The sequence below is a fragment of the Empidonax traillii genome, unplaced genomic scaffold (assembly GCF_003031625.1).
Source record: "Empidonax traillii isolate 1590-97213 ecotype Southwest subspecies unplaced genomic scaffold, ASM303162v1 scaffold20:size5563877, whole genome shotgun sequence".
Classification (NCBI taxonomy): Eukaryota; Metazoa; Chordata; class Aves; order Passeriformes; family Tyrannidae; genus Empidonax; species Empidonax traillii.
In genome coordinates, this window is record NW_020955213.1 from 3,544,927 (window position 1) to 3,558,436 (window position 13,510).

The 13,510-nt window shown below is 43.2% G+C and overlaps 1 protein-coding gene across 5 annotated transcripts in view; it reads right to left on the reverse strand.

The window, feature by feature from the left end:
• Positions 1-7,194: 7,194 nt before the first annotated feature.
• SLC6A14 (solute carrier family 6 member 14) overlaps positions 7,195-13,510 on the reverse strand; it is a 30,096-nt gene continuing 23,780 nt past the window's right edge. For all 5 annotated transcript variants that reach the window (XM_027899153.1, XM_027899122.1, XM_027899129.1 and 2 more), the window contains 8 exons: positions 12,528-12,668; positions 11,324-11,552; positions 11,114-11,239; positions 10,904-11,022; positions 9,644-9,743; positions 9,158-9,267; positions 7,963-8,130; positions 7,195-7,372 (listed from right to left, as the gene is read on the reverse strand). In XM_027899153.1, coding sequence (XP_027754954.1) covers positions 7,226-7,372; positions 7,963-8,130; positions 9,158-9,267; positions 9,644-9,743; positions 10,904-11,022; positions 11,114-11,239; positions 11,324-11,552; positions 12,528-12,668 — 1,140 coding nt within the window. In that variant the 3' untranslated portion in view covers positions 7,195-7,225. The remainder of the gene's footprint in view (positions 7,373-7,962; positions 8,131-9,157; positions 9,268-9,643; positions 9,744-10,903; positions 11,023-11,113; positions 11,240-11,323; positions 11,553-12,527; positions 12,669-13,510) is intronic.

The window sequence follows — 13,510 nt, forward strand, 5'->3', positions numbered from 1 at the left end:
AAAGCAGTAACACCAACAGCCAGGCCACACAGCTCTGCAGGCTCCTGCAGCACTGCTGGGCTGGTTTAACTTCAGGCCAGAGCTGCACAGTCATTAATGTTTACAAAACAAGTTTCCAGGGAAGCAAAATTACACACCGAGGAAATAATAAGCAGCAATGTAATCAGATGTGAGAGGGAGATCATTTCATTACCTGAACCAGGCCTCATTATTCACCATTTTCCTGGCAAGAGCTGATAAATGCAGGCTAATGAATCTTCGCACTCGGACGAGCGGGAGGAGTGCCGGCTCGGTGCTGCCGCATGCTAAGCAGGACCAGAAGATCCAACTGTCAGCTGAAAGCTCAAAAAATAAAATATGAAGTCATCCATTGCAGCACTGCAGTGAGAGGAGAGAGGGGTTTTAACCATGGTTGGCTTGGTCTTACAGAGTCACCTTGGCTGTGGGAATGCCGTAGCTCTTATTTGGTTTAGAGGAGCAAACTGAACTCTAAACATCCCAAGGATAATAGGGTCTGTGAGATGGACAGTTAGCTCTTTAGGAAAAGCCTTTCAGGATCAACAGTATCAGCTGGAAACTTCCCAGTTCTGACAGTTAAATATCATCATCAGCCTGGTCATGACACAAGGAAGATATCAACAGAGAAAGAGACAACAGCATCAACATATAAAAACACAGTAGCAGGACTTCTGCCCACATTTGTGGCACTGTTGTTTCACCAGTGTTGCCTACTGTAGCTATTCTTTCCTTTAAAAGTTAGGGAAACAGGAAATACACCACTCAATAAAGAAAATTATTTTAAAAAAATGACAATGACAACAAGAAACCAAAACACAAACAAACAAAAAGCAATGCTAAAGAAACCATGAGGAAAGGGGATCAAACTTCCTGAGCATAAACAAGTTTCAGAGTTGTGAAGGCTACCTCTGCTTTTTCTATACTTTCTGCATGTCTCACAAGCAACACAGCTCCCAAATTTTATATGAATTTCATATGAAAAAACAGAACATTTGGCAAGGCTGCCAAAGGAAGGAGCTTAGACACTAAGAACTAAGATGAAAACCTGTTTAGAGAAGAACATACGTGTCCTGACATTACAGGGAAATGCTGCCCTCATCTGTCTTCTGGTGACAGGTTCCATTTTCCTGCCTACTATGCCTAAAGAATTTATCACTTCCAGAATGAAAAGGTGACTCTAGTGTTGCAACTATCTCCAAAGTCTGTGCATGGACTCGAGCCATTGGTTTTGGTGCTGGTGGTAACTGGAGTCAATATAACCATGTTGCTGCAACAGAGTTTAAATGTAGACATTTCTCATTCTCTACATAGACGATAGTGTCTTGGCAAAAAAAGAAGGAAATAGCTTATAGGTTCTTTATAAAACTAAAATCTAACAAAGAAAAAAAATAATGCCAGGAGATTGAAAATACTATGATAGAAATGGGATTCAGCAAGAGCAGAGCAAACCCTGCTTCTTCAGTGATTAGAACACTGGTACACTGGGCAGGGATTTGGGTATCTGATGCCTGCAGCCCAGACTGTTGGAGAAAGCACAGAGAACAAGGCTGGTTTGCCTCTTTCATCCACAGTGGTAAAAATCCACCTCTCTCATAAACACACAGACACAGACAGAGGGGAGGCACATTTAAGCACCATCAGTGGCCCTCAGAAAGGTGAAATGAAGGAGAAAATGAACATGCATTCGTATTTCATAAAAGTAGAAGCCTTGAAGTTGGAAAAATACATCTAGTAGATAAAGTATAGCAGTAGCCAGTTCTGTATGGGTTTGGGGTGCAGAAAAGCACCTATTAAACCTCCTTCTGTGAGACAATGCTGCTGGCCAGCCCAGGTCTTCAGAAGTGCTGTGGCAGGTGGAAGTGCAGATCCCAGCACTTACCTGTTAGCATTTGTAGAGCTCCAGAGATGTACAGCTCTCAGATGGAGATGCTTCTTTACCAAGGCCTGTGTCTTTTAGTTCTTTTGTTGAAGTTGAAACTTCAAGATAGGAGTTGGAAAGTCCAATTCTGCTGGTTCCCAGTTTACTGACATTTCTCCTTGATTGTGTCTTTCCCCCTTAACCCCATTCCTTTTGATCTGAAAATCCTGGATTTAATCAAAGTCTGTACCTCCAAAATCGGATGTACAGTTTTCTGACACCTCAATAGCTGGAGCACCATCCCAGCACAAGCAGACGGGTCTTATCTCATGACAGCAAACTGACTCTGGCAACTCAGGCCAGTCAGCCACAGGGTTTGGATTTCAGCTACATGATTTGTATCCTCCCACAGCAGCACGGTCAGCTCTCACCCAGCCAAAGCCTGGAGCTGGCCACAGGCACCACACAGCCACAAGCTTTGTCTAGCCTGGAAAGCAGGTGATGGAAACAAAGCTGGATGTTGCCTGGCCCATGAGTTCCACACTGTAAATCCAGGCTCTTCTGCCCCCACCTAAGGAGGATAGGTCAGCCAACAGCTGCCAACATTTTCAACCTACACAGAAACGCTCATTGAAACATTTTTAATGGTTTTGTTGAAAAAAACCCTGAAATTAATTCCATATCTAGTTGCTACCTAGTTTCCTAGATGAAAATTTTCAAAATAATCCTTCCAAACTGATTTTCATGGAAACATCAATCCCAAATGATCCTTTCCAAGATCACAAAAGAAGCAGTGCACTCAGGACTGTCTAACCTCAGACCCTCCAGCTGAACGCAGCATCCTTCCAGCAACTCACCCTCCCACTAGTTTCAACCAGGTCACCAACTCCAGAGTTTGTCTGATGTCTCAGCAATCAAAGTCTCTCATTACAGCCTTTTTGCCTGGCACTTTAATATGATCTGTCATTTCACAGCCCAGTAGCTCTATCTGAACAGGTGGAATATGGCAGATTCCTCTCATTATTTTAGTCTTTGTCAAATGACTGTTATTAATTCACAGTAATCTACATATTTCTAGATTTTCCCCTAAGCATCCTCCTTTATCTGATCAGCTACATCAGTAACACCACTACATTACTCCTTCCCACATTGCTGTCTGCCTTCCCAGTCTTTCCTGTGCATATGACCAGTGTTTGGTCCTTTTGGCTCTTGGAGTTTCCTGCTTTGGTTTCAAAGTATTTGAACAATATTAAGCAAAGTAAAACTAAGGACCAAAATTCCTGGTGGGCATTTGCTTGAGTTTAATCATTCTGGTCCCATAACTCAAACAGAAATTCTACCTGTCTTCATGCTAGCGTATACTACTAACATTAACACCAAGAGGCCTTTGTGGATGAACAAGGAGCTCCTGGACAAAAACACAAAAAGCAAGCCTACAGAGCAGAGTAGGGATTGAATTAAGAGCAGCTCTGAGGAGAATGACTCTGGAGTGCTGGTGCACAAAAAGCTGGACATGAGCCAGCAATGCGCAGTCCTGGTCCAGAATGCCAAACGTGTCCTGGGCTGCATCAAAGGAAGAGTGACCAGGAGGTCAAGGGAGCGAAGTCTGCCTCCCTACTCCACTCTGGTGAGACCCCACATGGAGTTCTGCATCCAGCTCCGGGGTCACCAACACAAGAAGGACGTGGACCTGATGGATCGAGTCCAGAGCAAGGTCATGAAGTGAGCTGAGTCTCGGCTGAACTCTGGGGACTCGGGAGAGAAGGTGTACAAATTGTCACAAAACTGTGATTGGGGCTGGAAAGATCCACTTACTGGGACAACTGGCCTGGCAAGACAACCTGTGGCCAGCGTAGCTTTAACAGGGAAGCTCTATTCTTACCTCAACCCTTGGCTTGGAGCCCCTCAGGCCTCCAACAGGTGCTCCAGCATCACACATTTGGAACTGGGTAACAGAGACCTTCCCATACGGCCAGTCTGACTCAAAGCTCACACTGTTCAACAGCTGCCAGCAGGGCAGGATCGAATACCAGGAACCCAGCCGCTTTACAGTGCGGCCACGGAGCAGCGAGGAGAGGGACGGGGTGGGGTCTCCCATCCGCTCGCAGCCCCCGCGCCGGGAGCGGAGGCGCAGCCACGGGCACACGCTGCTCTCTGCTGGGCAGCTCCGCGCCGCGCAGCCCCGGCTGCACACCCGCCCGCCGCACGGAGCCGACGGGGGACACACAAAATTAAATACTTTTTTTTAATTATTACTATTTTTTATTGCGCTTCATGCTCATAAAACGTTGCTCTGCAACGGGAACAACTTCGGGGTTTTCAATTTGCTTTCTCAGTCTTGGCCCCTAACTAATTGCTTTACGTACATATAAAAATGCCAGTGGAAATATCCGTTCTCAAATACTTCCATGCTATAGCTGTGCCTTATTTTAACCGCAAACGTGTGAGTTCTCATTCCTGACTGAAAACAGACTTGCATTTCGAGTCAATCCAAAGCAAATGTAGTACTCCTGTACTTCTACTCTTCTCTTTCCATGAGTTTTCCTTTCACTCCTGCTTAGCTGGATCCAAAGTGGAACCATTTGTTTTTTTCCTCTCAAAGTAATAAAAACCAAATTCCAGGCATTTCAATCACCTGCTCAACACAGAGCACCCTCCCTTAGCAGGAATGCTGCACTGGTTGAGACAGCTGATGTTTCAAGCCAACAAACACCAGAGTGTTGGGTACCACCAGTCTGGGTGGGTGAGGTGACCCAGGTCTGCTGCTTCCACAGAAGCACTGAGGGACACCACTTCTTCATGGAACTATCAGGGGCTACTGAACAACCCCTATCTGCTGGGCCAGAGCCATCACAGCTCTGATGAGGAATACGAATGCCAGGTCTGAAATACTCTCTAAAACTCTTCAGCAGATGCCAGCAGTCAGCAGCATGAGTGAATCAGCTCACACAAAGAGAGCAATAGAAGCTGGATATAACCAGGAAGATGTCAGACATCCACATACAGAAAAGGATCCCAGCTCTGCCAGGAGAGTGAACCTTACCTTCAGAACTGGAGTATTTTCTTACCTCAGAGGAAGGAGGAAGTACCAAAACGAGAGACCCGGCCCTTGAGAAATTGCTGTCACTCCTCAGGGAGGCTCTGGTAGGGCAACATCAGGAAAACAACTCCTAGAAGCCCATGAGACAAATCCAGAGCAGAAGCAGCCTCTTGGTAGTCCTGTGTACAGCAAAAGGGGCTTCTTGCAGGGCAGTAGATGGCTGGTATTAGCTTTCAGCATCTCTTTTGCAAAAATTTTCCTGAAATCTTTCTCAGGATGGTCTGTTCAGTCTGTTTCCCCACCACCTCAGTGGACTCACTCATTTGACTAACTTCTTACTCGTCCCTGAGTCTGTCCCTTCCCAGGTATGAACTGTTGCTCAGTGCATTAGCACCAGTGGATAGTGCATTGGAGGATGAGCACTCCAGCTTCGCAGCCTCCCTCCTGCTCCCAGCCTCTCCAGCCTAGTGACAGCACCCTTTTCTGCTGGTTTGTGGCTAAACTGTGATCCTAGAGCAGTTGAAGTGCAGGAAAAGGGTCCTCTTCTCCAGCTTCTAATCCCACAACACTAATCCCACAGTTCTTTTTATAAATTCTCACTCAATTACTTTCTGTATTTTCTTAGCCCACCCTAAAACAAGACTACTGGACTTCTATAGGAAAAGACTTCCTGGAGATTGAATCCTTCCAGTTCAACCTCTCAAAGGCTTAGGATCATAGAAGCACTGGTGGCAGTTCCCTTCCTCCCAATGGCTCCCCACCAACTCCAGAAAAAAATGCTAAAAGTGTCCAGATCCAAACTCATTAAAAACAGAAAATCACATTTTATTTGCCAGCTCCAAAATGATTAAAAACAGGAAATCACATTTCATTTGCCATAAAGTGTTGATTTATCACAAAAAGTACCAGTATAAAACATACACCAAGGTACGCAGCTTGGGCAACAAGCCACTATGCACACTCCTTCATGTCCAGAAAAAGTGACAAAGCCCTGAGAGGAAGTGACAGCTACATACCCTGCTGCATTGTTCCCAAGGAACAATTATCACAGTAAGAGAGACATTCCTCAGCACACCAAATGTGTTTATTCTATTCAAAGGGGTTTTTTTCCCTCTTTATCAGGAATTCACTTGTATTACAAGTGAAGTTAGGTTCTCTTAACCTAACACCCTCCTGCCTAGGTAGATGCCCAAGTCTGTTTTCCTAACTGCATTACAAACTTCATAACTTTTTATTAATCTCATCATTTTAGCAAATTTTGGAGTAACCGCACTGCAATACAGTTAAAACTTCCACTTTAAGTGAAGTTCTGCTTCTTTTGTCCCTACCACAACACTGATAACACTGTTTGAATCTTTTAAAAAGCCCTTTGGGTCTCCTTTGAAAGGGAAACCCCAAATCTGAGTGAAAGATGCAGAAAAACTGATAGGTAAAGCTTTGGTGAGAGTAGGAGAGCAGACCCACCAGAACTCAGTGGTTACTCTTTCATTCTGCAGATCCCAATGACAGAATATGGAAGGACAACATTTTTGAATTACAGACAAATGAATGCTAAGCACAGGGTACGACAACAAAAGAGAGCTCTTTGGGGATCCCAAGAGAAATAACGACAGATAGAAAGCAGCCTGCTTTTCACCACGTTGAAGTCTTATTTCCCACGATGGAAATTTTTTACCACTCAATATTTATATTTCTTTAGACAATAAACACACACACACAAACACACGTAGTACTCAACATCAAATCCTGAGCAGCCTCACAGCACACTGAGCAAGGCTTAGAGAAAAGTTGTGTTCCCTGAGCTACAGTGCCAGGCAGCAGCGCAACAGTTCACCTCTGCTGACCACACACCACTGTGGATGGCAGAGCACAGCAGAAGGCAGTAATTGCACGTCAGGGCACACATGCACAGCACCTTTGGGCTCAAATTCCTGTAGCTGAGGAGTGCCTGAATGTGTCTTCACTCTCTTCCACACCTGTATCTGCAGTCCAGCTGGATACAAGTTGGGTGGGGTTAAGCCTGCCCAGTCCAGCAGCCTGGGGGGAGCCTGCAATGTATTATCCTGCCCTCTCAACCTAGGTATCTGGCGAGATTTCAGTGCCTAATTTACCTGTTCTTCCCCAAAGACTAAAGCCCTAAAAATAAATAATGTGGCTCGCTTTTATTTGGGGACTAGATTTTGAAGGGCAGGGGGTTGATTTGCTTTTTTTCTTTTTATTAATTTTTTTTTTTTCATTGTCCCTTTCTAATATTAAAAGAGAAAACCCATATAATACATTAAAAAACTGTCATCCAAACAGCTATCTCATTAGTGCGTGTATATTAAGCCAAACACAGTAGGAATCTCGTGTTCCTTTTCCTTTTTGGGATCTACCATATGGCTGTATCGTTCTCCTCGGTGACGTTCCAGGTAGGGCCCCCAGTTCGCTGCAGGCCGGCAGCAGTTTACAATGCGCTGGAAAGCAAAACCAAAGCACAGCTTTAGTCCAGGCTACTGTTAAAATTCAGTAAAGCTGTAACTCTAGGTGTGCACCGCAACTCAACAAATGGCAAATCAACAAAGGTGTTTAGAATCTTTCCAAACATCTTTGGGGCCAGTGGATTCTGGATACTGAAGTGAAAGAACAGAGAAAGCTGTGACCAACAGGACTGTTTGGCAAAGCTTGGCAAGTGCAACAAACCTCAGATCTGGCACTTGCTTGTTTCTGTGAGGAATGGGATGTAAAACTCACGAAAATTGTATAGGGATATAAAGCAATAAAAATTCTCCAGAGAATTTAAAACAGCTGAAATAACTCAGAACCCATGAAAATCACTCTTGAATGTGTGTCTGCCCTCCCAGAGAATCAGATTGTATCTTCTAATCAGAGCACAGTAAATTTGCCTCTGATGCAACTACCAGAGAAGAGTGTTGGTCTAAAAATCCAATTAACAGACACGTCAAAGTAGTAAATGTGTTGGAGGAAAAAAAAAAAGCACAGGTAGTCCTGATAATGCCAAAGAAATTAAGATTTGAGGTTATGACATGGTTTTTTGCCCCCTTACCTCATAAAGGGTTCCTTCAGCTTTAACTATTTTTACAATAGCAACAATGGGAATCCAGATGACGCAGAAGATGATCATGCACCAGCCAACAGCAGTTCCCCAGGTTGGATATGGCACTGACCCATAAAAAGGACGTGAAAACGTGGCCAAAGACCAGATCAAAATAGCCTACAAAAAGTGGTGAAAAGAATAAGAGATAAAAGCAGATTTCTAGCAACCTTGAACTTGCAATCTGTTTCCAAGTTGGTTCAAAAAAAGTGCTGTTTACAAGTTGTGCACAGTTCAATTTTGCTTTCTGAGCGCTAGAACGGTCGTGCAGGATTTGGTGTTCAGTTACAGCCAAACAGCAAGTACAAAGGGCAGGACTGAAAGACGACACTGATGCACACCCAAACACTAAGTACATCTATGTTTAAACACAACTTTATCTCTGGGTTCTCTTGAATTCTTATGTTGGATAATACATCTGCTGTTGGATGAGCCCAGTACCTTTCTCCATATGTTTTGTGTGTTCCCATGTTCAGTTATTTATGGGAATACAGGAAAGAATCCAAGATTAGAAGTTGGCAAATATTGCTGCAGAAATCAGATATTTTTAAGCAGCATTTTCTAAATTGTTGTCTGGATGTATTAAAGGTAATGTGCTGGCCAGAGTGATGTACCACTCTTCCTGGATTTGGGATATTAATAAATTCTCTCACACCAACATAATCCACTATCACATCACAATTAGGACTACAAGACTAATGAAAAACTGAGACATGTGACACGACGTAAATAGGTCTCAGTTAGACAGGAGAACAAATGGACATCCAAAGATCCAAGTCAGGAATCTGTTTCAAAAATGGGATTTCCCTCTAAGGGGAAAAATCCAAGTCTTCAAAACATTTTCTCAGTCTAAAATTAAGATAATCTATCTGGCAAGACAAATGATCTGGTTGCTTTCTTAGTTCTTGGGAGTGTAGACCCACCTCACTAGCAACTGATCTAAACCTCCAGCCTCTTCTAAGAGAGGATCCAAGGAGAGGGGGAATGTATCAGAAAGCAGAGACAGTATTTCCTTCACTGCCACAGCCCTACCCCGTCTTTATACACAGAGCCTGGGCATTCAGCCCTGAACCTTCACGTGGAAACCTCTTCAATATCAAATTACTAAGTTCTGTCACACTAACACAATCCAGTCATCTGCACTCACCCCTAACAGAACAGGAGTAACGAAAAACCAGCACATTCTCCACCACAGCCAGAACAAACGGCTCTTCTTTCCAATCATCATCTCAATGTCTTCAATGAACCTGTTTCCTCCTGTTGAAAGACAATCATGGGGCACATTGTAAAGCAAGTGCCACCCTTGCGGGTGTAGTTACTCAAAAGAGAAAAGACAATGATCAAGGACAGTTTCTCCAGCTCTTTGGTAATTGTTAAAGCTTTTCTGACAGTTAAGTTATAAATTATTTATTGCAGTAATCAGCAGTCAATATTCCTGGCAGTGTTCAAGGCCAGGTTGGATGAAGCTTTGAGCAAGCTGGTCTAGTTGAAGGTGTCCCTGCATGTGGCAGGGGGATTGGAACAAGATGATCTTTAAGGTCCCTTCCAACCCAAACCATGCTGTGGTTCTATGATATACACTGTGCCTGGAATTGCTTAGTCAAATTATGGATTTTCAGTGTAAATAATTTACCATAAATGTAGACAATGCCTACTATCTCCAGGACAGCCGAAAAAAGGATTCCCCATCCAGCACAAAAATGATCTATTAGGTTAACCCAGTAAATTCCTGCCTGTAAAACAAACATTAAAGATTAAAATTTGAGTAGTAACACATTTGTGCAAATGAAATAAATTGTATTTGTTCAAGGCAGTTTAAGTGATCACCACTCCTAATTTTTTAAATTCCTAGTACTTCAGGTTAAATACACATTTATGAATATTATTTTGTTTGAATACTTCTACATAAAGTGGAAATGTGCCAAAATATCTGACAAAATACCAAAACCAAGACAGATGTATATGCAGAGCTGAAAGCAAAATTTAAACTCGGAGCTTACAGTAATAAAGCTGGTGCTGAAGTTTTAATACTGAGCCACAGCAATAGCTATACCAGTTACAAGTTCTGGGGGGCTTCTGTACTCCCACACGCACAAGTTCTCCATGAGGGTTAAACACAGCTTTAAACACCAGCGTGCAATAACAGGATCACAGCAAAGGAAACAAGCTTTAAGTCATTTCACACTCTTGGGTACTAAGTCCCTTGCAAGCTTCCCTGCCACTGGATTTTATGACGAACATACTTTGCTTGACCATAAAAGTGACTATTTACCACAATTACCGTCTTTGTATTGTCAGTCTAATTACACACATAAAGATGGAATAATTACAGTGAACCCTTGTGGCCTTAAAAGCAATTGCCTCAAAAAATTTTACACACTATACTTAAAATTCCTTTTCTGTATGTGTATTTATATATATACACACACGCAGGAGAAGTAACCATACAATCAAAGATGCTTGTGAGCTAATGGGTTTTTATGACATGAATAGGCCATTTCTCAATTCCTGTCCTGTTTGGTAGTCAGTTCTGAACAAAAAGATCCCGTTGACATTTATCAGCAGTACCCACAGTGCTGTGGACACGCTGTGTGCATGTACTTGTGATTACACAAAGTCCTGAATTGATGAACGATAAATCAGGCTGATGGTTCACAGGCTCTGCACAGGCCTTGTATTTAAAAGCATGTCTCAGTTCAACAATCACAGGAAACCTTAGGTTCTCCAAGCTTCCCTCTGGAAATTTCTTATTTGTGTACCCAGGCACACTGGCAGAATTCAAGTCTCTAGGATTGATCCACGAAGGCAGGAACAATTGGAAAGGGTATTTTGATTTGAGTCCATCGCTTGCAGTATAACTAAAATCACTACCAAAAATAACTTCATGTCTTACCTGAGTAACACAAACAAGCCCAAGAAGAAAGAGTAGTAAGCACACCCCGATGGTTACAGGGATTCTTAATTTTTTCATCACTTTGGGATAAAAATCCTGAATGGTTGTTGTAAGTGTTTCTGCAAAGAAAGAATTGGGGAGTTTGAGCAGCATAATTAAAAAAGGCAATGGTTATTTGAAAAGCCATGAGTCACTTAAAACACCACTCACCTATGGTGGCAAACTGGGAGTCAAGGCCCAAGAGCAGAAGCATGAAGAAAAACAAAAAGGACCACAGAGGAGAAACTGGTAACTTGGAGAGAGCCTCTGGGTACGCTACAAATGCAAGATTAAATCCTGGAAAGTAGTAGAAAGAAGGATGTTATTGCCATGCCTCGGTCAATGTAAGCCCCAATATCACCAGTGTGACAGTCTGCCTACCTGAGTTCACGACCTCGGAGACGGGTCTCTCGGACACGAATGCCATGTGTCCCAAGATGGAGAACACTGCAAACCCAGCAAACACGCTGGTGACACAGTTGATTACACAAACTAAAATAGCATCCAAGTAGCAGTTGTTGTGGAACCTATTGTACGAAGACAATGCAACAAGCCCACCCCATGCCACAGACAGGGAGTAAAATATCTGGGTGGCTGCATCTTTCCAAACCTACCAAAAATAAGAACAGGAGAATTACTCTATAATGAAGAGTACATACAATAAATATTTAAGTCTGCCCTCTGTTGAAGCCCAAGGGTATTTTTTTTTCCACTTAGCCTAAATCTACTTCATATGAATTTTAGGGTAGATGGGATATAGCACACTGGTGACCTTGAAGTCTCAAACACAAACAGTATCTTGTCTCCAAAGGTCACATTCCAAGTATGTTGCCAAATACTTAAATATTACTGGACTGGCTAACCCTAAAGAAGAGATTCAATTTGTTCACATATGAGGGTTGTTGAGATATGAATCCTGTCACAGTGCCAACAAATAAAGAAAACCAGGACTGCTCTGCAGGAGTGAGAACTTCCATGTACTCTCCCACTCGTGTTCCTCACACCATGACCCAAACAAACCACTTCTGCCTCTGCTGCAGCCCCTTAGTTAGTGCCAAGACACAAATAAATACCACAAATAAACATCACACTTAATGCCTGCTTCTGATAAAACTGAAATAAACATTGGCATAAGCCAGAACAAAAGAAGCCCAGGCTTTCTTTGCACAAGGTGCCCTTCCTGGTGCACCTAATTACCCAAGCTAATTTCTTGGGCGAGGCACAGCCTGAATTTCAAACTCGGGGATCCCTTCAACCTTCTGATAAAGTCCCTTAAAATTATCAGCAAGGACTTTCTCAGAAGGCCTTGCTGAGATGAAACTCCAGCATGACCACCCAGAGCTGATCAGAGGCAATATCACAGTTGTTGTCACTGTCTGGTACAGCAGGAAAGGGGGAAGAGGGTGACTATTTTTTAAATTGAGAGTAGCTAGAATAGAGGAGCTAGGACTTCTTAGCCCATACAAAATACAGGGCAGGACATGAAGAAGCATCTGACTGGATAAAAAATAAGTTGCTCTGCAAGTAGCAAGCCCACAGAACCACGGAAGCGTGTCACACTTCTGAGGCTGACACTACCTCTCACCTCTGCCTCCATCAGCTTGGTGAAGTTGGACTGTCTCCCAATGTAGTATTGAATGCCATCCATAGAACCTTCCAGAGTGGCACCTCTCACCAGCAAGATGAGCAGGATGACATATGGGAAGAGTGCAGTAAAGTAGACAACCTGCAGAAAGACAGGCAGGGACAAACCTTAGGAATGAGGGGATGCATAGACCTCTGTGGAGGAGGAATGGACAGGCTTTAAGCTAAGGTCTGCTGGTACAAGAGAAAAAAACAGGCAACCACGGAAGTGAACACATGCCAACCACCAAACCATCTGGCTTAGCCGGTTCTTGAGCTGCATTCCAGCAGAAGCAGAAGGCCCAAGCCACATATCCACTTTTCAGATAGCACTTTACCAGTTTCAGAAATGTGTTTTTCTGACATTATTTACTGCTGTAGCAAGGTCTTGACTCAACTACCCCAGAGGCCTCTTGCTAAGTAATGCTTCTAGAAAGAGAAAACTGAAAGCTAGAGAAAATTAGGTGACTAGTGTGGAATTATCTCCTGATGAGACTGAAACCTACTTCCCTGTCTCCCTCACCCTCTCCTCCCCCCCCATCCCAAAAAAAACAACAAACAAACAAAAAAAAAACACAAAACAAAACAAACAAACAAACAAAAACATTCTGGATGCTTTCTTTACTGAGAACAAGTACTTTGTACTTTCCGGTTCTTTCAGACACGGATCTATTCTGTTGTTTGTCTAAAGTGATGGGACCCAGGCCAGCAGCAGGGCTATTGTCACACAGGCTACATGCAACAATACTCTTGTTTCTTGAGTCTTAGTTTCAGTGTTATGCAGACAGATAATTGACCCGGTACTGCTTGTTACACCAAGCTATAGCATTGCACCATCATGTGGTGAGTCTGCCATTTCTGAGGACTTCCTTCATGTTTTCCTGGAATAGACAATTCTTTCTGCTTTTCATCTTTGCCTTGTTCCTGCTCAGCTAGATTCTTCTG